Source organism: Chiloscyllium plagiosum, unplaced genomic scaffold, assembly GCF_037043375.1.
Source record: "Chiloscyllium plagiosum isolate Xiang-an unplaced genomic scaffold, Cpla_swu_hap1 HiC_scaffold_21, whole genome shotgun sequence".
Classification (NCBI taxonomy): domain Eukaryota; kingdom Metazoa; phylum Chordata; class Chondrichthyes; order Orectolobiformes; family Hemiscylliidae; genus Chiloscyllium; species Chiloscyllium plagiosum.
In genome coordinates, this window is record NW_028270159.1 from 9,689,028 (window position 1) to 9,716,246 (window position 27,219).

Sequence of the window (27,219 nt, forward strand, 5' to 3'; positions counted from 1 at the left end):
CAGTATTAACGACGTAAGCATCTTATTTCAGATTGAGACATGAATTGAATTTAAATTCCTCAGCTGTGGGCCTTGTGTCCTTGGAGTATTACTGAGGCTTCGTAATGACTAATCCAGTAATGTGACCACTGTTACTTTAATCTGCTGCTGGCTCATTTCAGAGGGAGGCAAGGTCAAATGTCTTTGAAGAATTATTTAGACGTGTTTACACAGAATTGCAGCTTTTTTTTAGTAGAAAGAGTTTGTAAATCTGGTCATCGACTTTGAAACCCTCTGAGCAAATGCAGGGAATAAAGGCACTTTCCCATTGCCATCAAAGGAAACTTGTAAACTAACCATGCTGTGTCACTGGCAACTTTGAATAACTTGTTTAGATGTTAGGCACTGTGTGGCCTGTAGCTCAGCTTCATTTGAATACTGATTAATAATGGGTTCAACTAATCTTCATCCAACCTGCCTCTCATTTCTCTGCCTCTCTTTCAAAAGAAATCTGAACCTAAGTTTCAGAAAGAATTCCCAAACTCTCTTATCGTAGAATCCCGACAGCAGGCCCTTTGAGTCCGAACCACCAAAGAGCATCCCACCCCCACTCCAACCTATAACCTGCATTTCCCAAGCCTAATCCACTTAGCCTGAACATCGCTGGACACTACTGTCTGGCAATCCACCTAACCTGCACATCTTTGGACTGTGGGAGGAAACCCATGAAGACATGGGGAGAATGTGCAAACTCCACACAGACAGTCACCCGAGGCTGGACTCGAACCTAGGTTCCTGGTGCTGTGAGGCAGCAATGTGAACCATTGAGCCACCATGCCACCAGCTCTTATTTTCTATGAATCCACAAAATGTGGTTTCCTCCAGTTTATCAGTATTAAACATTTAGCCATATACAGAAAAAAATGAGTAATTTTGTAGAGCCACATATCTTTCGTGCTGAGGGAGCACAGTTAGATTGCAGGGCTGGATTTGAGATTATATCTCACATCGTTTTACTTCAATAGACAATACTTTAACATTCCTTTTCTTTGTTAACCAATAACCTTTCTGAGCACTTAAATTCTAGGGTCTGTTGTGGTAGCAGTGGTAATGAACCTATCCCAAGGCCAGGAGATCTGGGTCCAAGTCCCACCTGACCCAGCGGTGTGCAAGAACAGACATAGAGTGGGCGTCCTCCCCTTGTGGGGTGATTGAGAACAAGAGCCATAGTCCCAGGAGAAGAGGTGGTAGATTTTAGGCAGAGATGAGGAAGAACTACTTCTCACAAAGGCTCATGAATCTGCAACTTCACTCCCCCAGAGTGAATTGGGTGCTGGGATACTGAATAAATGTGAGGAGGAGATAGACAGACATTTAATTAGTGAAGAGAGTGGATGGGAAAGTGGAGGTGTGGACATAAGACCATAAGATATAGGTGAACGTGAGGACTGCAGATGCTGGCGATCAGAGCTGAAAAATGTGTTGCTGGAAAAGCGCAGCAGGTCAGGCAGCATCCAAGGAGCAGGAGAATCGACGTTTTGGGCATAAGCCCTTCTTCAGGAATGAGGAGGGTGTGCCAAACAGGCTAAGATAAATGGTAGGGAGGATATGGGAGCAGAATTCGGCCCATCAAGTCTTATCCACCATTTGAACATGGCTGATATGTTTCTCAATCCCATTCTCCTGCATTCTCCCTGTAACCCCTGATCCCCTTTTTCATCAAGAACCTATCTATCTCTGTCTTAAAGGCACCCAGTGACTTGGCCTCCACAGCCTTCTGTGGCAATGAGTTCCACAGAGTCACCACCCAAGGGTTGAAGAAATTACTTCTCATCTTACTTCTAAAGGGCTGTCCCTTCACTCTGAGGCTGTGCTCTTAGAGGTCTTGGTCTCTCTTACGAGTGGAAACATCTTCTCCATGTCCACCCTATCCAGGCCTCTCAGTATTCTGCAAGTTTCATCTTTCTAAACCCCATTGAGTACAGACCCAGAGTCCTGAACCGCTCCTCGTATGACAATCCCTTCATCCCCAGGATCATTCCTGCAAAACTCCTCTGGATCCCTGCCCATGCCAGCATATACTTCCTTAGATATGGGGCCCAAAACTGCACACAAATGTGATCTGACCAGAACCTTATGCAGGCTCACAAGTACATCCCTGCTCTTGTATTCTTGCCCTCTTGAAATGATGCTAACATTGCATTTACCTTCCTGACTGCAAATTGAACCTGCATGTTTACCTGAAGGGAATCCTGAACGAGGACCAAATCCGTTGTGCTTCAGATTTCCGAAGCTTTCCCCCATTTAGAGAGCAATTTGAGATCAGCCCTGATCATATTAAGTGGCAGAGCAGAATTGAGGGGTTGAACTGTCTGATTCTGTTCCTAGTTTTCATGTTCTTATGTCTGGTTGATTCAAATATCTATACTTTAACATTGTTGAAAGAATAAATGGAAGCATTGAAAGACAGTTCAAGATAAAAAAGATTAAGCTGTGTCTTTTTGTTCAATTAAATCATTCACAAGGCTCCCTAACATTGAGAGATCCAAAAATGTAATCCAGAAAATGATTGGGTTACTTACAGGTGGTCCAATTGGTCCTGGAGGTCCAAGCTCTCCTGGAGGTCCAGGATGTCCCTGAGAGTCAAACAGAGAATAGGTAAGTCTGGGACTGAACTTGCACGTTGCTGAAACATTCCATCCTTCACTCATCAGGACAGATACAAGAATGCCAAATTTCAAACAATCACAACAATTTATGCTACAGGGGAAAAGTATGTTTATTGGTTGGCAGTTCAACACTGATTCACCAGAAAGCGAGAACAATGGGCTACACAAGCTGCCTTGTTCGTCTTGTTCAGTCAGAGTCAATATTCAAGACAGGGATTGATAGATGTTTTCTTATTAAAGATATCACGAGATAATTTGGGAAAATAGGACTGAGATAGAAGTTGAATAACAGAACAAGCTTATTGGGCCGAATGATCTACTCCTATTCTCCATGGTATTCCATGCGCTGACTTGCCAACCAATCAGCTCCCCTTTGTCCTCTTGTATAAATTGTTACGATTGCTTAGAAATTGACATTCTTGCATGCGTCCTGACCAGTGCAAGACAATAAGCTTTGGTGACATGTCACTCTTCAGCTGTTAAAGAAAGTGTGAATTTAACAAAGGAGATGTTATAAAGATGGAATATCAGTCAATAATTTCTGTAAATAGAGAAAGCTGAAATAATTATTGCAGCTTGCTTGTTGCATAAAGCTCTCATCAAAATCATGTACTTCTCAGGAAAGCACATCATTCTTTTGTTTGGTGAACTATTGTACTTGTCACAGGTAGGAATACTTTTTTATTCATTCATGGGATGAGGGTGTCACTGTCTAGGCAAGCATTTATTACCCATCTCTAATTGCCTAGAGAGCAGGTTAGAGATAATCGGATGTTGTGAAACTTGAAAGGGTTCAGAAATGATTACAAGTATGTTGTCAGGATTTGAGCTATAGGGAGAGGCTAAATAGGCTGGGGCTGTTTTCCGTGAAGTGTCAGAGGCTGAGGGGTAACCTTACAGAAGTTTATAAAATCATGAGGGGCATGGATAGGATAAATAGACAAAGTATTTTCCCTGGGGTGGGGGGAGTCCAGAACTAGAGGGCATAGGTTTTGGGTGAGAGGGGAAAGATATAAAAAGACCTAAGGGGCAATGTTTCCACGCAGAGGCTGGTACATGTGTGGAATGAGCTGCCAGAGAAAGTGGTGGAGGCTGGTACAATTGCAACATTTAAAAGGCATCTGGATGGGTATATGAATAGGAAGGGTTTGGAGGGATATGAGCCGTGTGTTGGCAGGTGGGACTAGATTGGATTGGGATATCTGGTCGGCCTGGACGAGTTGGATCAAAGGGTCTGTTTCCGTGCTGTACCTCTCTATGTTGCTGTGGATCTGGAGTCACATGTAGTCCAGACCAGGTAAAGACTGCTGTTTCCTTCCCTAAAGAACAGTAGTGAACCAGAAGGGCTTTTACCCCTAAAAGTCAATTCATGGTAATCATCAGACTCTTAATTCCAGATTTAAATTGAATTCAAGTTCCAACACCTACTGTGGCAGGATTTGAATCCAAGTCCGCTAAACATGGCCTGGGTTTGTGGATTGAGAGTCTAGTGGCCATTCCTCCCCATATGAGTACTAAATACTTACTATGCAGGGCGGCACAGTGGCTCATTGGTTAGCACTGCTACCTCACAGCGCCAGAGACCAAGGTTTGACTCCCACCTTGGGCGACTGTCTCTGTGGAGTTTGCACATTCTCCTCGTGTCTGAGCGGATTTCCTCCCACAATCCAAAGATGTGCAGGTCAAGTGAATTGGCCATGCTAAATTGCCCACAGTGCTAGGTGTATTAGTTAGGGGTAAAAATAGGGTAGGGGGATGGGTTACTCTTCAGAGGGTCAGTGTGGACTTGTTGTGCTGAAAGGCCTGTCTCCTTACTGTACGGAATCTAATCTAATCAAATAGAGGAATACCTGCTCATTCTTAGGGTCAGTGCCAACATTGAGCACTGGTGAGAAAAATGGGGAAGGCACATCCACAAGGAGCTTTAGGAGTTAACAATTTACAAGAATAAATTTATTCTTTTTCATTCTTTTATAAGATGTGGGCATCGCTGGCCAGACTAACATTTGCTGCCCATCCCTCATTGCCCTTGAACTGAGTGTCTTCCTCAGCCAGAGGACAGTTCAAAGTCATTCACTTTGCTCTGGGTCTGGAATCACTTGTAGGTCAGACCAGGTAAGGATGACAGATTTCCTTCCTGAAAGAACACTGATGATCCAGATGGATTCTTACAATAATCGATGAGAGTTCTCAAGTTCACCGTCACTGAGCCTAGTTTTTAATTCCAGGTGCATTAATTTTTCTTATTCACTTGTGAAATGTGGGTCTTGCTGAGTGGACCAGCAATTATTTCCCATCCCCTAGAGAAGGTGGGGGTGAGCTGCCTTCTTGAATCGCTGCAGTACACCTGCAGTGTGTAGACTCACTTTGCCCTTAGGGAGGGAATTCCAGGATTTTGACCCAGTGACAGTGAAGGATCAGTGATATATTTCCAAGTCAGGATGGTGAGTGGCTTGGAGAAGAACTTGAAGATGGCGGTGTTCCCATGTATCTGCTGCCCCTCTCCTTCCAGATGGAAATAGTCATGGGTTTGGAAGGTTCTGTCTGAGGATTTTTGGTGGATTTCTGCAGCGCATGCTGTACATAGTACAAACTGCTCCTATTAAGCGTCAGTGGTGCAGGGAGTGGATGTCTGTGGATGTGGTGCCAATCAAGTGGGCTGCTTTGTCTTGGATGATGTCAAGCTTCTTGAGTGTTGTTGGGGCCGCATTCAGGCAAAAGTGAGGACTGCAGATGCTGGAGATTAGAATCAAGAGTGTGGTGCTGGAAAAGCGCAGCAGGTCAGGCAGCAGCTGAGGAGCGGGAGAATTGATGTTTCGGGCAAAAGCCCTTCATCAGGGCTGCACCAATCCAGGCAAGTGGGCAGTACTCCATCAAATTCCTGATGATGGACAGGCTTTGGGAAATCCGAAGGTGAATTACTCGCTGTAGTATTCCTCGCCTCTGATCTGCTCTTGTAGCCATTGTACTGAGTCCAGCTGAGTTTCTGGTCAATGCTAACCACCAGAATGTTGATAGTGGGGGACTGCTTTAATATCTGAGGTATCACAAACAGTGCTGAACATTGTGCAGTTATCAGCGAACATCCCCACTTAGAGTCATAGAGATATACAACATGGAAACTGATTCTTCAGTCCAACATGTTCATGTCGACCAGATACCCCAACCCAATTTGTCCCATTTGCCAGCACTTGGTCCATATCCCATTAAACTCTTCCTATTCATATACCCATCCAGACACCTTTTAAAAGCTGTAATTGTACCAGCCTCCACCACTTCCTCTGGCAGCCCATTCCATACACACACCACCCTCTGCATGAAAACGTTGTCCCTTAGGTCCCTATTAATTCTTTCCATTCTCACCTAAAACCTGTGTCCTCTAGTTATGGACCTTGTCTATTTACCCTATCCATGCCCCTCATGATTTTATAAACTTCTATAAGGTCACCCCTCAGTCTCCAATGCTCCAGGGATAACAGCCCAGCCTATTCAGCCTCTCACTATAGCCCAAACCCTCCAACCCTGGCAATGTCCTTATAAACCTTTCAGGTTTCACAACATCCTTCCTTTAGCAGGGAGACCAGAATTGCATGCGGTATTCCAAGAGTGGCCTAACCAATGTCCTGTACAGCCACAACAAAACTTCCCAACTCAATGCACTGACCAATAAAGGAAAGCATACCAAACGCCTTCTTCACTATCCTGTCTACCTGTGACTCCATTTTCAAGGAACTATGAACTCGCACTTTAAGGTTCCTTTGTACAGCAACACTGTCCAGGACCTTACTTCTGACATTATGATGGAGGGAAGGTCATTGATGAAGCAGCTGAAGATGTTTGGGTTGAGGACATGGCCCTGATGAACTCCTGCAGAGATGTCCTAGAGCTGCGATGACTGACCCCCAACAAAGCTTGATCAAAGAGATAGGTTTTAAGTAATGTCTTAAAGGAAAAAAGCAAGGTAGAAAAATGAGAGAAGGTGTAAGAACGGAATATGAGAGGCTGGGGGTTGAGGTTGTATTCTAAGATGAATCTCACCACTGCTCACCATGGTGTATGGCCAGATATACTGCATTTATCCTCTTCCCTCATCGGGATCTACAAGGGTCAGCTCAGCCATATTCCCCCTAATTTATTTTTCTTTTGCGTGGACAAAGAGGCCAGCCAGGATTAGGTTAGAGACGAAAAACTGCAGATGTTGGAATCCAAAGTAGACAACCAGGAGGCTGGAAGAATGCAACAAGCCAAAACGTTGACTTCTCCACCTCCTGATGCTGCCTGTCCTGCTGCGTTCTTGAATTCCCTTAGGGAGGGAATTTTAATTTTATTTTGTGGTGGTGGGAGGTTCGTTTATGACTTTATAATTGTAGGCTCTTGAATATTGCTATGTGTTTTTTCTGATTACAGTCACCCCCCAGTCTGTCTATAGGATTCCAGTTGTTTGTTTTAAGAGTGTGCATGATGTCTGTTTCATTTACATAATCTAAATGGTAGCTCAAAACTGTTAGCCGCTTAATCCTGGCTAGACAAACAGGAGGCTGGAAGAATGCAACAAGCCAAAACGTTGACTTCTCCACCTCCTGATGCTGCCTGTCCTGCTGCGTTCTTCCAGCCTCCTGTTTGTCTAGCCAGGATTAAGCGGCTAACAGTTTTGAGCTACCATTTAGATTATGTAAATGAAACAGACATCATGCACACTCTTAAAACAAACAACTGGAATCCTATAGACAGACTGGGGGGTGACTGTAATCAGAAAAAACACATAGCAATATTCAAGAGCCTACAATTATAAAGTCATAAACGAACCTCCCACCACCACAAAATAAAATTAAAATTCACTAAATGTTTTAAAATAGAAACCACCGTTCATTTTGGACAGATTGGAAGAACTGACTAAACAAAACAAGAAGAATCTGTTTCACACAGGAAACCCTGGCACGTCCGACTGACACTAAATGAGAGACAGTGTGTGGATTTTGGCATTTTCAATTGGAAACTGTTCTTAAGTACAAGCGTTCATTCATCTGAATTTTATAGAACAGAACTACAAAGCTCAATTTGCGGGAAATGAGAAATGGTGTCCACGTGAGACGAATTTCCTTTTAACACTTATGACTAGCCATCGATACAACCTCCATTATGCTGCCATTTCCTGGTTGTGAAGGAAGTTAATTTCAATAAATATTTCTGCTTTTTTCAGTCAGGCCAGTGTGTGTGTTCGTTCGTTCTGGTCTGGAGCCTTACTCTCTGAGCAATTATCAACAGACTGGACAGGTGTCAGGTGAGCTGATTTGACTGCTCCAAAAACAGCAAATTCTTCGGAAACTCTTTCCTCTGTCTTTCAGGGTGGGGCGTATTCACTACCGCCAGCAAGGAAGTGAGGGGCTTGCTTCTACACGACTTGGACTCTGCATTCAGATCAGGCTTCAGTGGGAAGCCCGAATGAACTGACCGCTGGCTTGGCAGCTCTCAGACAGCCGTAGGGGAAAAACTGGGAATCAGAAAAGCTGGGAATCCACACCAGCACCTCGCCTTGAAGGCACGCCAATCGGCGGAAATGATCTCTTTCAAAAGCCTGATGCATACACCATGTGTTGTCATCACATCCAGGCATTAATCTTACTGCTGACTTTGTTCAGAAGCTCTGCTACAGCTTTTATAACCATTTCTCCTTCCAGCTCCCTGAGACACAAATAGCAAAGTCAGCGCATTTCAAACCCAGCACTGACTCCAGACAAAGCACTGGGATGACAATCTGAATATGGATGAGGGAGAACTATTAAGAGTAAAGTAGGAAACGTAAATCTCACGGGTGTAAGCAGCACAATACAATTTCTCTAAATTTAAAGTGAAAGTCTGGCATGAACCTGCAACAACATGGATTAGATTAGATTAGATTACTTACAGTGTGGAAACAGGCCCTTTGGCCCAACAAGCCCACACCGACCCGCAACCCACCCAGACCCATTCCCCTACACCTAACACTACGGGCAATTTAGCATGGCCAATTCACCTAACCTGCACATTTTTGGTCTGTGGGAGGAAACCGGAGCACCCGGAGGAAACCCACGCAGACACAGGGAGAACATGCAAACTCCACACAGTCAGTCGCCTGAGGTGGGAATTGAACCCAGGTCTCTGGTGCTGTGAGGCAGCAGTGCTAACCACTGTGCCACCGTGCCGCCCTAACTGCAACTGGGTTGCAGTTAAAAGTACATTCAGAATTCCAGAGAGCACAAAACAAACACACGCACAAAACGATATACTGAATAACTGATTTTATCAAAATCAATCTGTTTACTGTAGCTATGCTAATTCACTTTGAGGCAGACCATAATTATTTCAGCACAAAATACAAGTTGCTACCTAAATATTAATATTGTGGAGGTGCGGTGTTAGACTAGGGTGGACAAAATCAGAAGTCACGAGTCGAAAAGTGTGATGCTGGAAAAGCACAGCAGGTCAGGCAGGATCCAAGGAGCAGCAGAATCAATGTTTCAGGCATAAGGCCTTCATCATAAGCTTTTGCATCATGCCGAAGGAGCTGCACTCTGAAAGCTTGTGATTTCAAATAAATCTGTTGGACTATAACTTGTCATGTGACTTCTGACATAAATATTAACTCCAGGGAGGCGAGGGACCTTGTGGTATTATCACTAGACTGTTAATCCAGAGAACCAGGTAACTTCCAAGGACGCAGATTTGAATCCTGCCATGGCAGATTAAAACTAAAAGCAGTCTGGAATCAAGAGTCTAATGATGACCATAAAAATGTTTTTAAAGGAAGAGAACTGTGGGTGACAGAAGTCAGCAACAAAAACAGAAATTGCTGGGGGAAAGCTCAGCCGGTCTGGCAGTATCTGTGGAGAGAAAGCAGTGACTCTTCCTCAGAAACATGGTTGACCGACAGGGAAAGATCCATGTGGTTTAGTGACACCCACATCCCATGGACGAATAAGAATTAACACATACAAAATTTTTTTTATTCATTCACAGATGAGGGTGTTGCTGGCTAGGCCAACATTTATTGTCCATTGCTCAGAGGGCAGAAAAGAGTCAACCACATTGCTGTGGGTCTGGAGTCACATGTAGGCCAGACCAGATGAGGTTAGCAGTTTCCTTCCCTAAATGACATTAGTGACCCAGATGGAATTTTCCCGACAATCAACAATGGATTCTTGGCCATCATTAGATTCTCAATTCCAGGTTTTATTGAATTCCATGATGGGACTTGAACCCAGGCCCCCAGAATATTACCTAGAGCTACAGTCTAGCGATGTTACCACTAGACCATTGCCTCTCCATATTTACTGCATAATTTACTGAAAGTAAAAAAAACTATAGCAGAGAGGTATCAGAAGGTATTCTAACTCATACTTGTACAAAGTAAGTAAGTAATTAACTAACTAAGCAGAGATGGCTGGGCAGGTGATGTGCTGTTGCTGTATGATGTGGGAGCTGGCTGATCCCATTGTGAACGGCAGTGACCACATCTGCAGCAAGTGTTGGTTGCTGGAAGAACTCCGGATCAGAGTTGATGATCTGGAATCTGAGCTTCAAACACTGCGGCACATCCGGGAGGGGGAGAGTTACCTGGATGCTTTGTTTCAGGAGGTAGTCACACCTGGGAGATTAAGTAATTCACATTCAGCTAGTGATCAGGCACAAAAGAGTGTGACTGTAAGTGAGGCAGGTAGGGGGAACCGGAGTTCAGGAGTGGAGGAGCCTCAGCCCTTGACCTTGTCCAACAGGTACGAGATTCTTGCTCCCTGTTCGGATGAGGAAAAGGGCTCTGGACAGGATGAGCCAACTGACCAAGGCACCATGGTGCAGAAGGCCATTCAAGAGGGGGGAGCTAACAGACAAGTAGTGGTTATAGGGGATTCTATAATTAGGGGGACAGATAGTATCCTTTGCAAGCCGGATCGGGAGTCTCGCATGGTGTGTCGCCTGCCCGGTGCCAGGGTGCGAGACATCTCCGACCGGCTTGAAAGGATATTGGAGCGGGAGGGGGAGGATCCAGTTGTTGTGGTCCACGTTGGTACCAACAACATAGGCAAGACTAGGGTGGAGGACCTGTTTGGGCATTACGAAGCACTAGGCAGGAAATTGAAGCACAGGTCCTCAAGGGTCATAATTTCCGGATTACTGCCCGAGCCACGTGCCAATTGGCATAGGGACAAGAAAATTAGGCAAGTAAACACGTGGCTAAGGGATTGGTGTGGGAAAGAGGGATTCCACTTCATGGGGCATTGGCATCAGTTTTGGAACAGGGGGGATCTGTACCGTTGGGACGGTCTCCACCTGAACCGATCAGGTACCAATGTTCTAGCGAAGAGGATAAATAGGGTGGTCAGTAGGACTTTAAACTTCTGAGTTGGGGGGAAGGGAAAGTGAAAGCGACAGGGAGTATGGAGGTAAATGGCAAGATAAGCAGCAGGATAGCATGTTTCCAGGCGGATTTAAAATTGAGGCAGACTGAGAATGCAGTAAAAAGCAAGGATAACTTAGGACATATGACTTCCAACATCTCTAATGATAAGGAAGTTAGCATTAAGGCACTTTACCTGAATGCTCGTAGCATTCATAACAAAGCCGATGAACTAATGGCACAGATAATAGTGAATGATTATGATGTAGTAGGCATCACAGAGACTTGGTTACAGGGGGGTCAGGACTGGCAGTTAAACCTCCATGGTTTTTCAACTTATCGAAAAGACAGAGAGGTGGGCAGAGGGGGTGGGGTTGCCTTGTTAGTTAAGAACAAAATTAAATCTATGGTATTGAATGACATAGCGTCGGATGATGTGGAGTCTGTGTGGGTGGAATTGAGGAACCACAAAGGCAAAAAAAACATAATTGGAGTTGTGTATAGACCTCCTAACAGTGGTCAGGACCAGGGACGCAACATGTACCGGGAAATAGAGAAGGCATGTCAGAAAGGCAAGGTTACATTGATCATGGGAGACTTCAATGTGCAGGTGGACTGGGTAAATAATGTTGCTAGTGGATCTAAAGAAAGGGAATTCATGGAATGCTTACAGGGTGGCTTTTTGGAACAGCTTGTCATGGAGCCCACAAGAGAGCAGGCTATTCTGGACCTAGTGCTTTGCAATGAACCAGACTCTATAAAAGATCTTAAAGTAAGGGAACCCTTAGGAAGTAGCGACCATAATATGATAGAGTTCAGTCTGGAGTTTGAAAGGGAGAAGGCAAAATCTGATGTAATGGTGTTACAGTTGAATAAAGGTAATTATGAGGGCATGAGAGAGGAACTGACTAAAATAGACTGGAAGCAGAGGCTAACCGGGAAGACAGTAGAGCAAAAATGGCAAGAGTTTGTAGGTATAATTGAGGACACTGTACAGAGGTTCATTCCCAAGAAAAGAAAGATTAACCGGGGAGGGATTAGACAACCTTGGCTGACAAAGGAAGTCAGGAAATGTATTAAAGAAAAAGAGAGATCCTATAAAGTGGCTAAGAACAGTGGGAAATCAGAAGATTGGGAAGGATACAAAAGCAAACAGAGGATAACAAAGAGTGTAATAAGAAATGATAGGATCAAATATGAAGGTAGGCTAGCCAGTAATATTAGAAATAATAGTAAAAGTTTCTTTCAGTACATAAGAAACAAACGACAGGCAAAAGTAGATATTGGGCCACTTCAAACTGATGCAGGAAGCCTAGTGATGGGAGATAAGGAAATAGCAGGAGAACTTAACAAGTACTTTGCGTCAGTTTTCACAGTGGAAGACATGAATAATATCCCAAAAATTAAAGGGTGTCACAGGGCTGAGTTGAGTATGGTTGCCATTACGAAAGAGATAGTGCTAGAAAAGTTAAAAAGTCTTAAAATTGATAAATCTCCTGGCCCTGATGGGATACACCCTAGAGCTCTGAGAGAGATGGCTGAGGAAATAGCAGAGGGATTGGTTGAGATCTTTCAAGAGTCACTGGAGTCAGGAAAGGTCAGGGATGATTGGAAGATGGCTGTTGTAACCCCCTTGTTCAAGAAAGGATCAAGGCAAAAGATGGAAAATTATAGGCCAATCAGCTTAACCTCGGTTGTTGGTAAAATTCTAGAATCCATCATTAAGGATGGGGTTTCTAAATTCTTGGAAGAGCAGAGTCTGATTAGAACAAGTCAACATGGATTTAGTAAAGGGAGGTCATGCCTGACAAACCTGTTGGAATTTTTTGAAGAGGTAACAAGTAGGTTAGACCAGGGAAACCCAGTGGATGTGGTCTATCTAGACTTTCAAAAGGCCTTTGATAAGGTGCCACACGGGAGGCTGCTGAGCAAGGTGAGGGCCCATGGTGTTCGAGGTGAGCTGCTGGGATGGATTGAGGATTGGCTGTCTAACAGAAGGCAGAGAGTTGGGATAAAAGGTTCTTTTTCAGAATGGCAGCCGGTGACGAGCGGTGTCCCACAGGGTTCGGTGCTGGGGCCACAGCTGTTTGCATTATATATTAATGATTTGGATGAGGGAACCGGGGGCATTCTAGCGAAGTTTGCCGATGATACAAAGTTAGGTGGACAGGCAGGTAGTACTGAGGAAGTGGGGAGGCTACAGAAGGATCTCGACAGGTTGGGAGAGTGGTCCAGGAAATGGCTGATGGAATTTAACGTGAGCAAGTGCGAGGTCTTGCACTTTGGCAAAAAGAATAAAAGCATAGACTACTTTCTAAATGGTGAGAAAATTAATAAAGCCAAAGCACAAAGGGATCTGGGAGTGCTAGTCGAGGATTCTCTAAAGGTAAACATGCAGGTTGAGTCCGTGATTAAGAAAGCGAATGCAATGTTGTCTCTTATCTCAAGAGGGTTGGAATATAAAAGCAGAGATGTACTACTAAGACTTTATAAAGCTCTGGTTAGGCCCCATTTGGAGTACTGTGTCCAGTTTTGGTCCCCACACCTCAGGAAGGACATACTGGCACTGGAACGTGTCCAGCGGAGATTCACATGGATGATCCCTGGAATGACAGGTCTAACATATGAGGAACGGCTGAGGATACTGGGATTGTATTCGTTGGAGTTTAGAAGATTAAGGGGAGACTTAATAGAGACGTACAAAATAATACATGGCTTGGAAAAGGTGGATGCTAGGAAATTGTTTCCGTTAGACGAGGAGACTAGGACCCGTGGACACAGCCTTAGAATTAGAGGGGGCCATTTCAGAACAGAAATGCGGAGACATTTCTTCAGCCAGAGAGTGGTGGGCCTGTGGAATTCATTGCCACGGAGTGCAGTGGAAGCCGGGACGCTAAATGTCTTCAAGGCCGAGATTGATAGATTCTTGTTGTCTAGAGGAATTAAGGGCTACGGGGAGAACGCTGGTAAGTGGAGCTGAAATGCGCATCAGCCATGATTGAATGGCGGAGTGGACTCGATGGGCCAAATGGCCTTACTTCCGCTCCTATGTCTTATGGTCTAAACGTAAAGAATGCAGAAATGTCACCAAGTGATCTTTGGAAGAGCACAGAATGTTTTTTGTGGAACCTGTGAGAGTCTGCAGGACACCTGGGGATGAATAAGGCAAGTCCATTTCCTTTTTATTCAAGGCTTTACTTTTACTGTTGCCATGGAGACTGTTACGTCAGGTCCTCACTTTCTCCCTACAGCCTTCCCTCATCAAAATGAGGAGCTTGACATTTTCCCCAGCGTGGGGGAGTCCAAAACTAGAGAGCATAAGTTTAAGGTGAGAGGGGAAATTTAAAAAGGAACTGAGGGGCAACATTTCATGCAGAAGGTAGTGCATGTTTGGAATGAGCTGCCAGAGGAAGTGGTGGAGGCTGGTACAATTGCAACATTTAAAAGGGACCTGGATGGGTATATGAATTGGAAAGGTTTAGAGAGATATGGGCTAAGTGATGGCAAATGGGACTAAATTTATTTAGGATATGTGGTCAGCATGGACGAGTTGGGCCAAAGGGTCTGTTTCAGTGCTGTACAGCTCATGACTTTATGATAAGCAGATTATGTAGAATTTGCACTCTGTGGGCTGGAAAGTGGGACCCAGGATTGCTCCCAAGTGCTAAAACAGTCAATCTTGGAATTTTGACCAGTGTGTCCCTCAAATGATGTGGAGGTAGATTCCCTCTTCAATGGGGAATGGTGCCTCAAAGCTGAGGGAATAGTTCGTGTCTTTACAGTCCGAGGGCAACACCAGACTGAAGTAAACAGTAAAGAGGAACAGATGAGTTAAGAGCAGGAGCTGGCCAATCTGCCCCATGAGTTTGCTCTGCTGTACAATAAGCTCATGGTTGATCTGCATTGGCCATGTCCACTTTCTGACCAATCCTTTCACCCCCTCGCTTACCAAGAACCTACCCACGTCTACCTTAAGGATATTCAAAGGGTCAACATGCACCATCTTTTGAGGAAGAGACTCATGACCATCTGAGAGAAAAAAAAATTCTCATTTCTGTCTTGAGTGGACAATCCCCAAAACACACACAAAAACATATACCGAATAACTTATTTTTTATCAAAATCATTCTGTTTACTGTAGCTATACTAAATCACAATGACATAGACCATAATTATTTCAGTACAAGGGGTACGGGATAAATAGTAAATACACGGAGGTAATGGCCCCAATGGCATTATTGCTCTGGCAGATTAAAGTTCAAAGCTATATGGGTCTACTGTGGGACTGGTGCAGATAGGTTGACGTTATTTGATGGGCTGGAAGGCCTCTTTTATGCTGTGACTCCATAACAAAAAGCCCCATTTTTTTTTAACTGTGTGTTGAATAGTAAGATGAGATTCCCACTACAGGGCAACCTCAATTATCTGAATGTCACGGGCGACGACTATTTTGTTCGGATAATCAAATGTTTGGATAACTGATCTGATAGCACGGGGAGTGGCTGAAGCATCAGGACCTTGAGAACTTGTTTGGATAATGGATGTTTGGAAAACCGAGGGTGTACTGTAGTTGAGAGATTTATTTGTATGGATTAGCATCAAATTATTATGCCATCTCTCCTCATCGATAGAGTTTCACATTCTCCCACTTGCTGGATGGAAACTGTATGGTGACAATCCCTGATATGAAATCAGAGCGGGTACCTGGTGACCGTAGCTCACTGCCCGCTCCCCTATCAGTCACCAACATCTCAGGGCACACTCTGTGGGCAGCGACCACGCACATCCCACTGTCCACCACAACCTCCAGATCCGTAATGGCAAAGTGCGGTGACAGTTACCCTCTACCCAATATGCCTGAGGCAAATAAAACAAATTGTGCAGGGCAGCTGTGGATGGTCAGTGTTGACCCAGGTGTGTGGCTGAGCTTTACAGAGAGCACTGGTGATCTGTGGAATGGGGGGGAATAGGGGGTGTCCTGGGAATGATTGGCATATCCACCTGAGGCTAGTGGGGGGAAGGGGTAGGCACAGGAACATGGTATATAGGTATCGAGGCCGATATGGGAAGATAGGGAGAGGGCAGAGAGAGAGAGAGAGAGACACCTTCCTCAAAACTCACCGGGATTGGCACCTTTCCTAGTTCAGGTGAAATTCAGTCCAGAAGACATGATCCTGCCCACCCCACCCCGGAGGTGAGGAGAAGAGGAAATCATTGGGCGCAGAAGACTGGACTGGACCTGAAACGTTAACTCTGTTTCCCTCCCCACAGACCTATTGAGTTTCTCCACTTTGTTTCAGACTGCCAGCCTCTGCAGGGTTTGTTTTAATCGGAATCTAAAGAAAGTTACTCTTAGCCTGGCGGAAGTACCAGCCAACATTCCTGACACGAACTTCTATGCCCATTGAAAATACAAGGAGGCTATGCATTCCATTGGGTCCATACTAGCTGATTCGACCTGATCCAACTTTCCAGTTCTTGCTTTGCAGGCATATTCCCTCTCATGATCCTGCCGCACATCAATTCGCTGATCAAACAGGGACACAGAAAGCTAGCACCCATTGGCAGCAGGGAAACAGGAAGGTGAATGAAATGTTGGTCCTTATTCTACAGGAGTTGGAGTATAAGATTAGGGAAGTCTTACTGTAACTGTACAGGATGCTGGGGAAACCACATCTGCAGTACTGCGAGTATTCCAATGCATGGTCAGCTCCTCAAACCCAGAGCCGTGAAATGGACTAAATGGACTTTCTTTTATTATTGTGGAAGGACTGTTATTCTGAATTTTTCATTTCTTTATTTTTCTAATTTTTTTCCCGCCCTAAGCTTTTGCACTCACCTTTGTAGCTAGGTACCTTTGTAGTTAAGATGGCACTGTAAGTGGTGACTTGTAAACTTTTCATTTTACTCATCAGAGTAAATGTGACAATAAAGCTAATTCAATTCTGTTTTGTTCCCCTTATTTCAGGAAAGTTATCATTTCATTGGAAGCAGTGTGGAGAAGGTTCACTAAGATGATCGCTGTATGGAGGATCTGTCTTATGAGCAAAGGCTAAACAGGTTGGGTGCCTATTCACTGGAGTTTAGAAGTGTAAGAGGTGATCCCATTGAAACACATCAGACTTTTGAAAGGGGTTGACAGGGACGATGTTTGCCCTCATGGGAGCATCTAGGACCAGAGGGCACTGTCTCAGAATAAAGGGGCACTAATTTAGGACTGAGATGAGGAAGAATTTCTTCTCTCAGAGAAGAGTGAGTCTTTGGAAAACTTTGCCACAGACAGCTGTAGGGGCAGAGTCCTTCTGTATATTTCAGGCTGAGACAGATTCTTGATCAGTCAAGGAATCGAGAGTTATGGGGAAAAGGCAGGAAAGTGGACATGAGGAATGTTGGATCAGTCATGAACCTACTGAATGGTGGAGCAGGCTTGAGGGGCAGAATGGCCTACTCCTGTTTTTTACGGTCTCATGGCTACACTGACATACTTGTGAGAGATCGTTGTTTGTTTTGTACACTCCCACGTTTGCCCTTGCTGAGAATATTGCAGAGCATCCACAGGCTGATAAACAATCTCCTTCCGTGGTCTTCATGTCCTGGAGTGGGAGTTGAGCTGGGCAACATCTGGGTCAGAAGCAGGAGACACATGCCAGGAAAATGGGTAAGAGTCCAAATAAATGCAGACCTTTCCAGTAGTAATAACGTCAATCAGGTAACGGCAAAGAAATGGTGTGAGAGAACTTAGCAACTAGCTTTCCGGTCTCAAGAAATGATACATTATAATTACCACATGTCACAGGAGACTCGGGAAAAACAACATCCAAATCTGTAGATGCTCCAGTGTGGAAACTACAGCTTCTGAAGCATTGGTAATGGTCTGCAGTCAATGTTAGTCGCTCTAAATACAGGGGAGATTTTCCATTTCCTTGCTTCTGACGTAAATTGGTGGTGCACAGTGGAAAACTGCATCCCCAGCCTTTGATTTTCTGTCCATTAAAATCAGAGAACAGAAGATCATTGTTCACAGTTCAAAACCTCTTGATACATGCTGCAGGCATGCACCAGGAGTACTGAATTCTTCCATTACGTCGGTGGTAAAGAGCTCGATTCCAAAGGGATTTCTTGGAATGTGAGATTTTCGAAGAAACCTGACCGTTTTAATGCTGGGTAAATGTGGACTGTTTGAAAGTAGCACAAAAATGAAAACTCAATAAATAGTACATTTTCAAATCTGTTCTGGTGTCCAGGTTAGAGTAGTCATGGGGATGCCTGTTTTGTGATGCAGAGTTATACCACCCAGCACACGTTCAATGAATCTCTCTCCACCGACGCTGCCAGACCTGCTGAGTTTCTCCAGCTTGTTCCTTGCCACTTGTTTCAGATTTCCAGCATTCACCATAGGCACAGGTTCAGTTCTTGGAGCAGTTGAGATCACCATGATCCATGATTGGTGACTCTGGGGCTGAAGTAACCATCAGCCATCTCTCTTGCACCCTCTAATAGGACAGCAGTCTATGAGACTGTGGGGACTTTCACATTCAATGGCTCCTTCATTTACAATGAAAATCAATTATGGTTCAGTGTTTTTAATGTACTGACCCAAGCTTTGCAGGAACAAGACAACTTATACCATTCCGTTAAGGAGAGCCATTTGGTCACATTTTAAGCTTCAACACTATTTTTCACCCAGAAGGTTACAGAGTATGGCTGTAGAGCCTTTATTGATCAGAGCATTGAGTATAGGAGTTGGGAGGTCATGTTGTGGCTGTACAGGACATTGGTGAGGCCACTTTTGGAATACTGCTTTCAATTCTGGTCTCCCTCCTATAGGAAGGATGTTGTGAAACTTGAAAGGGTTCAGAAAAGATTTACAAGGATATTGCCAGGCTTGGAGAGTTTGAGCTATAGGGAGTGACTGAATAGGCTTGGGCTATTTTCCCTGGCGTGTCAGAGACTGAGGTTTATAAAATCAAGAGGGGCATGGATAGGGTAAATAGACAAAGTCTCCTCCCCAGGATGAGGGAGTCCAAAACTAGAGGACATAGTTACATTTAAAAGGCACCTGGATGGGCAGAGGGATATGGGCCAAATGCTGGTAAATGGGACTAGATTAGGCTAGGATATCTGGGCAGCATAGATGAGCTAGTGTCCACTTGGAATGCATCTCTCAAACAGCAGAAACAAAATCAGGAAATTGCTGTACTGTGAATCATGTGGGAGCAAACCCAAGCGACTTTTCTGTCGCACAGCATCCTGGGGACAATATCACACACAACTCAATTTCAATTGTATGAACTGACTATAAGTTAATTATGAGTGCTCAGCAGAATATTGCAACCTCTATATTTTCTTTATAAACCGGTAGCAAAGTCTCATTTTGTTCTCCCTCCTAATGTCCACCTGATCGGTTTGGAGATCTGGTTATGCTGAAATAGTTCCAGCCTTTCGTGGCCCCACACTGAATTCTGACAGAAATTTATTTCTAAATGTGTGTTGTCTTTACTCTTCCTGTTGGATAAGAATGCATCCTTTGCAACTGTGCAAACAAACCCTGTTTGTGAACCTTTTTCTGGGTGGATGAACAGGAATTATCTCCAGGGACAGCAGTGGTTCAGAATAGAGCAACTTGTACATCACCACCTTCTCAAGGGTGACTAGCAGTAGGAAATAATTGAAACGTCCTGACCAACGTTCATTCTACAATTGGTATCAACAGCACGTACGATCTGATCCACGTCGCATTGTTGTTTGCGGGATCGTGCTGTGCATAGGTTGGCTGCTGCATTGTGCCTACACATCCGACACAATCATAAAAATTGCCAGTGTGGAAGCAGGCCATTTGGCCCATCAAGTCCTCAAAAAGCATCCTACCCAGACCGACTCCTGTTCCCTTAGCCCTGTAACTCTGCATTTCTCATGGCTAATCCACTTAACGTACATATCCTTTGTACTGTAGTGCGAAAGAAGAGCACTTGGAGGAAACCCATGCAGATGCGGGGAGAATCTGCAAACTCCTCAAAGACAGTCACCCGAAGGTGGGATTGAACTCAGATTCCTGGCACTGCGAGGCAATAGTACTAACCACTGAGCCACCATGCTGCTCTATCATTGGCTTAATTGGTTGGATAGCACTTCAGGAAGACTACAGGTTGTAGAACATTCTATAGGAATGCAGGGCTTGAAATTTTAAAATGGCAGGATGGAATTTTCACTGTCAGCGTTGCACCCAGAGTGAGACTCTGAACGGTTTTAATTAACTCAGCAAATTTCTTCTCTACACTGCAACAGCATTGCATCTAATAACTCTACATCATTTCAGTTCAGGTTGAACCAGGTGGGATTGGGATAAATGCGGGGCACACTGACATGGCTGATAGAGACTGTGAATGAGATTTTAACACACTTGAACACTCACTGAGTCAACCATGAATCCAAATCCTGCTTTCAGACTCTGCCATCCTCGATGGGAATAGTTATAATAAGGCATATTGAGTTTAGCCACCAGATGGAGCATTTTATCAGAGATTCCCTAACATATTGACAGAAAACCTTGCAGGACTGGACTGTCTTTGAGAAATGGTCCTTGAGTTCAAAGTAGAATTTTGAAGCAGAGTTTGAGACTCCAGCTGGTCTACAATCTTTCCTTTCATAGCTGTCGATGAGCCTGGTATTTATGAATGCTCTTGCTCCCTTGGTTTTGTGTTTCTGCAATGGCTACAGCACAGAGAGGCCATTCAGCTCATCACATTGCTACTAGCTCTTTTGGTAAAGTGGTTCAATTGATCCCATGCTTTTTCTTGTCCCCCACTTTCCCTTACTTTTGAAGATTAGCCCCTGAATCTGCTTCTCTGGCAGTTTCAGGCACAGTGTTCCCAATTCCTGCATTAAAACCGATCTCTTCATGTCACACCTGGTTCTTTCTTAAATCACCCTAAATCTGTGAGATCCATGGACCATCTCTTCCATCAGTTTTTTTATTTGCTCTGTCAAAACTGTAAACCATTTTGAACACTGTGACAGTACAGTGTGCACTGGGACACTGAGGAAATTTAAGGAGGAGATAGACAGTTTCATTTTTATTCATTCACAGGCCGAGGATGTCACTGGCCAGGCCAGTATTTATTGCCCAGAGGGCACATAAGAGTCAACCACATTGCTATGGGTCTGGAGTCACATTTGGAGCAGACTAAGCAGTTTCCTTCAGCAATGAACCAGATGGGTATTACCAACAAACAACAATGGATTCATGGTCATCATTAGACTTTTAATTCCAGAGTTATTTTTATTGAATTCAAATTCCACCATCTGCCATTGTGGGATTCAAACCCATGGGTCTCATGGATTAAGAGTGCAGTGACAATGCCACTAGGCCATCACCTTCCAACCCATTCATCAGTTACTGAAGGGTTATGGAAAGTGAGCAGGAAAGTGATGTTGGGTTCAAGGTTAGATCAGTCATGATTGTATTGAATGATGGAGCAGGCTCGAGGGGCTTAATAGTCTATGTCTGCTCCTATTTCTTATGTTAGGTGTCCTCTTAAATGTCTCTGCTCTGCCAAAAACAATGCCACCTTCTCCAGTCTCACTGTTTACCTGATATCCCCTGGCCCAGTATAAACATCGACTCAACTTCTCCAAGGACTTGAGCTTTTTCCCAAGATATGATGCCCAGATATGGGCCTAATACTCCAGCCGAGATTGACCCAGTGTCCCAGAAAGATTCATCATTGATGCATTCCATAGCTTTTGTAATCAATGTCTACATTAATAAAGTCAAGGATCCCACATATTGTTTACCTTGGATTGACTATCTGTTTCTCGATGGTTAATCTATTACAAAATGCAACATCAGATATCTCTGCTGCCTATGGCTATGGTCAGACTGCATTTGGAATATTGAGAGACTTTTTGGGCCCCGTATCTAAGGAAGGATGTGCTGGCAGTGGAGTTGGTCCAGAGGAGTTTTACAAGGATGGTTTTGGGGATGAAGGGCTTGTCATATGAGAAACGGTTGAGGATTCTGGATCTGTAGTTGATGGAGTTTCAAAGGATGAGGGGGTGGGATCTGATTGAAACGTATAGAATACTGAGAGGCCCGGATAGAATGTACGTGGAGATGATATTTTCACTAGTAGGAGAGACTAGGACCCAAGGAGGCCTCAGAGTGAAGGGACACCCTTTAGAACTGAGATGAGGAGGAATTTGTTCAGCCATAAGATGGTGAATCTGTGGAATGCAACAATGTCTCTTGTGAAGCAGTACTGTAAAGCTTCTACAAGACTGAAATCCAACTGTTCACCACAACAGGCTACATTCAGTGAAGAGAAATCAAAGCTAACATTTCAGATTTGGTGACCCTTCTCCAGTTCTGAGCTTTTCTTGCAATTTCTGTTTTTGCTTCTGATTTACAGTGACTGCAATTCTTTCAGTTTTTATGTTGCACCCAGTCTTTTAGCCAAAAGTAGCCACTACCTGTTTAATTCCATTGGATTTAATTTTACTCACAAGTCTACTGTGTTGCACTTTATCGAACACTTTTCAGAAGTTCATATATGCAACATCCACCACACTATTCTCGCCAACCAACTTCCTTACACTGTCACAGACCTCATCAAAGTCACACAACACAGGTTATAGTCCAACAGGTGTGTTTGAAAGCACAAGTTTTTGGAGCTCTGCCCCTTCGTCAGGTGACTTCACCTGATAAAGGGGCAGCGCTCGGAAAGCTTGTGATTTCAAAAAACCTGCTGGAATACAACCTGGTGTCATGTGACTTCTGGATTATAGTCCAACACTGGCACCTCCACATCATATCATACACCCCGACAGAGTTAGTCAAACCCAATTTTATTTTAGCTGGTCATTTATTAGCCTATACTTTGTCCATACACCTATTAAATTTATCCCAGATTATTGTCTTCTCAAGTTTATAAAATACTATTGAGATATATGTAGTTTACAGTAAATGCACTGTCACTAATACCTCAGTATTGGAAGCCCCCACGTCTAGTACAATGTACAATAACTGTGACAATATTTACACAAGCACAGAACTGAATTAAAAGCTATCATATTAAAATATTTCTTGTTTTTAACATGTTCCACTTTTTCCTCTGCTGAAGATGCTGGCTCAAGTCTGAGGGGTTGATATTTTAGCCCAGGTGACCCACTTGCCTTAAAGGGGAAATAACGTATAGATCTCTGGGGACTATCAACTTGGGATTAACTTGATAGCTCCAACAGGGTGGAAGCCTTCACTCTGAGGCTGCAGATCTATTTTTTGCTCAAAACCATTTCCTATAAAAACATGTCCAGTTCACAATGCAGTTTGGATGATTAAAATTGAAAGCAAAAATAGTAGAAGGACCGGTCACTGAAAGGTCTGTTCTGAAGCCTGAATATTCAATGGTGTATTTCACAATGTCTACGGGTAGGAGTAAATAGGCTGTGCATTGTTTATCCTGTGGAATCTACCAAGAACCATGAAGCTGTTCACTGTGTAAATGCCCTCGGCTGAAGCTGGTTAGCTCAGTTGGTTGGATGGCAGGTCTTGAGCAGATTGCTGCTGACACAGGGTTCAATCCCTCCACTGACGAGGGGTGGACTTGTATCTTTAGCCTAATTGTCATGGTGCTATACATTAGACCAGCTACCATTAGGGCAGGCAATTCAAAAAATTAAACTACATCATAGATAGAGACTGCCCTCCGAGGAGCAGGAGGGGGATTTTAGCTGCACAGATCAGAGGCAGAGCACGACTTTGAGAAGGACAGAGGTAAAGAAGAGAGGGCCAGTGAGAATGGGTTTACCCCTTACCATTGCCCCTTTAACTCCTGGACGCCCTGGAGGACCCGTTTCACCACGGTCACCCTGCAGAAACACAAAGAGATGTCATTCAGTGGAAGCTCTCCAATACATGCCACAAAACTATTTGAACATCAGGTATTCTTGGAAGACCAGGCAATGGTTCTGTGTACGATTTTATTTGCAAAAGTATACCGATGCATAAATTATTTATAAGTAGATTACAAGACAGTTCAAGTCTGACATCACAAAAAATATAGTGAAAATGTCACATTTTGCTTTGGCGTATTGCACCCTTAGAAATCTCCAGCCAAATGCAGAATTGTAACACTTATTAGGTATGGCAAGAGACTGTTTACATTCAAGTACAAGCCACAAGTGTTTCTACCAAGTGACAGCTGCTGAGGGGGTGTGTTTGCCCCGATTGCACTGAGTTCTATGTTTGGTCTAAGCAGGGAAAGTGAGCAAATCACGGTTCAATAACCAAGGACACTGGTCTTGTCTTGTCTGGCCGGGTGGGGAACTCAGCTCGGGTCAGGGACAGTCGGCTTAGGTCAGGAGTCGTGGTGCTCAGGTCAGAGGTCGGGATCACTGTGCTTGGGTCAGGGATCAGTAATGCACTGCTTGGGTCAGGGGTCAGGATCACGGTGTTCGGGTCAAGGGTCCTGATGCTTGGGTCAGGGTCAGGGTGATAATGCTCAGTCAGGCCTTGTGGTGCTTGGGTCAGGAATCAGGGAAGAGGTGATCGGGTTAGAGATTGTGATGCTTGGGTCAGGGTCAGGGTTGGGGTCATGGTGTTTGTGTCAGGGGTCGTGATGCTCCGGTCAGGGATCAAGGAAGTGGTGATCGGGTTAGGGATTGTGATGCTCGGGTCAGAGTCAGGGTTGGGGTCATGGTGTTTGTGTCAGGGGTCATGGTGCTCGGGTCAGGGATCAGGGACGTGGTGCTTGGGTTAGGGTCGGGGTCATGGTGCTTGTGTCAGGGGTCATGGTGCTCGGGTCAGGGATCAGGGACGTGGTGCTTGGGTTAGGTTCGGGGTCATGGTGCTTGTGTCAGGGGTCATGGTGCTCGGGTCAGGGATCAGGGACGTGGTGCTCAGGTTAGGGATTGTGATGCTCGGGTCAGGGTCAGGGTTGGGGTCATGGTGCTTGTGTCAGGGGTCGTGGTGCTCGGGTCAGGGATCAGGGAAGTGGTGCTTGGGTTAGGGTCGGGATCATGGTGTTTGTGTCAGGGGTCATGGTGCTTGGGTCAGGGATCAGGGACGTGGTGCTCGGGTTAGGGATTGTGATGCTCAGGTCAGGGTCAGGGTCGAGGTCATGGTGCTTGTGTCAGGGGTCATGGTGCTTGGGTCAGGGATCAGGGACGTGGTGCTCAGGTTAGGGATTGTGATGCTCGGGTCAGGGTCAGGGTCGGGGTCATGGTGTTTGTGTCAGGGATCATGGTGCTCGGGTCAGGGTTCAGGATGTGGTCCTCGGGTTAGGGATTGTGATGCTTGGGTGAGGGCCAGGGTCATGGCGCTCGTTTCAGGGGTCGTGGTGCTTGGGTTGTGGTGCTCTGTTAGCGGTTTGGAGCTGCTTTTGCCTGGGATAGGGGAGGGAAGATTGGGGACATTGGGTCCATTTTATTTGAGTATTTGTTTTCCCAATCAATCTGTTCAGCGATGTTACCACAAACCTATGGGGCAGGTGCAATGATTCTGAGCCTTTTGGCTCAGAGATAGGGACACTACCACTACCACAAACAGCTCACCTTGTGTCTGCGAATTTTTTTTATTCAGAAGTGTTAACACACAAAACTAAAACACTTTCTCACCACCAAATCACCATGACTTTGTTCTGAAACTATTAACTGCCAGTAGTAAATCACCCGTGAAGCTAATTAAAAATTTACAGATCGAGCCCAATACAGGCAATGCAAACCACCAAAGCGAGGGAGGGGTATGGGCTACATCAGAATGGAGTTGGAGGGCTGGGTCTGCTTCATATATGTTCCTAATCAACCTGCTCAGAGATGGTATCCCAGACCTCTAGGAAAGGTGGGTCTTGAACACATGCCTCCTGATTCAGAGGTAGGGATACTACCACCATACCATTCAAGCCCTCCCTGCGTCTGAATTCTTTTTTATTTAGCCTATTTTTCTAATCAGAAACAGTATGACACACCTCTGGAACAGGTGGGACTTGAACCCAGCTCTCTTGGTTCGGGGCAGGGACATAGCCATAAGAGCCCCTTTATAGCTAACTCAATGTGGTCAGACATTATATTACATGCCTCTGGAGCACATGGGATTTAAACACAGGCCTTCTGATTCTGAGTTAGGGATACTACCACCGTGCCAGAAGAGGATCTGGCTTCCTGGGTCTGCTCTCAGATGATGAGTTCCAGCTGGGCAGGCCACTGCCTGTTACTACGGCAACTGACTCTCATCAAGCTCCACTGGTAGATAAATGAGTGATTCCCCATGGGCGTTATAGTGGTTTGCCAGGAGAGACATACTAATAAACACTATGAACAGTGCAGCACTCTCTTAGCATTGCAATGGGTTATCAACTTAAGATGACTGTATTCAAATCTCTGGGGGTCAATCACATGTGGTCCTGACTCAGACATCACAGCGACGCCCAATGAGTTACCACTGATGCAGGAGGAAATGACTAAGATTACTGGAGCACATCATCCGTGAAGCTCAATAGAAACTCTTTCCAAACATGGGGGTGAGATAAGCACTTGAAGGATACATTGATGGAGTTGGATGACGAGGGATAGGAGACTGTTGGGCTGAGAGGGTCAAGTCTGTGCTCTAAATAGAGTCACTGAGATCTACAACACCCACAAAAGCCCTTCAGCCCATCGAGTCTGTGTCAGTCAAAAATAACCATCTCACTATTTTAAACCCATTTTTCATAGCCCAGTAGACCTTGGTATTACAAGTATACATCTAAATACGTTTTAGTTGCGATGAGGGTTTCTGTCTCTCCCACCCTTAGAGACAGTGAGTTCCAGATACCTATCTCTCTCTGGGTGAACAAGGTCATCCTAATATCCCTTCAAAATCTTCTGTCCCTTCCCTTAAATGTATGCCCCTTGATCATTGATCCCTTCACCAAGGGGAGAAGTTTCTTCCTGTCACCCTGTCTCTGCCCCTCATTATTACACTATGTAACATTCTGTAAAGTGACAATCTTTATAATGGGCCCATACATTGGGTTTCCTTTTATGTCACTTTTCACTGTTAGTTCCTCATTCTGGAGGGCACCGAGTCTGGTTCTAGCTGCCCTGCAGTCAGCGATATTCTTTACACTAACATAACCTCTCAATTTCTGTCAGTGTAATACCACAAGCTCATATCTAGCCGCAACACCTCATCTTCCGCCTTGGGACTCTCCAAATACACGGCAT

At 44.7% G+C, this 27,219-nt stretch overlaps 1 protein-coding gene across 4 annotated transcripts in view; it reads right to left on the bottom strand.

Annotated features, from left to right (window-relative positions):
* col27a1b (collagen, type XXVII, alpha 1b) overlaps positions 1-27,219 on the bottom strand; it is a 707,279-nt gene that overhangs the window by 200,882 nt on the left and 479,178 nt on the right. For all 4 annotated transcript variants that reach the window (XM_087998238.1, XM_087998237.1, XM_087998236.1 and 1 more), the window contains 2 exons: positions 23,833-23,886; positions 2,562-2,615 (listed from right to left, as the gene is read on the bottom strand). In XM_087998238.1, the coding sequence (XP_087854364.1) occupies positions 2,562-2,615; positions 23,833-23,886 (108 nt within the window). The remainder of the gene's footprint in view (positions 1-2,561; positions 2,616-23,832; positions 23,887-27,219) is intronic.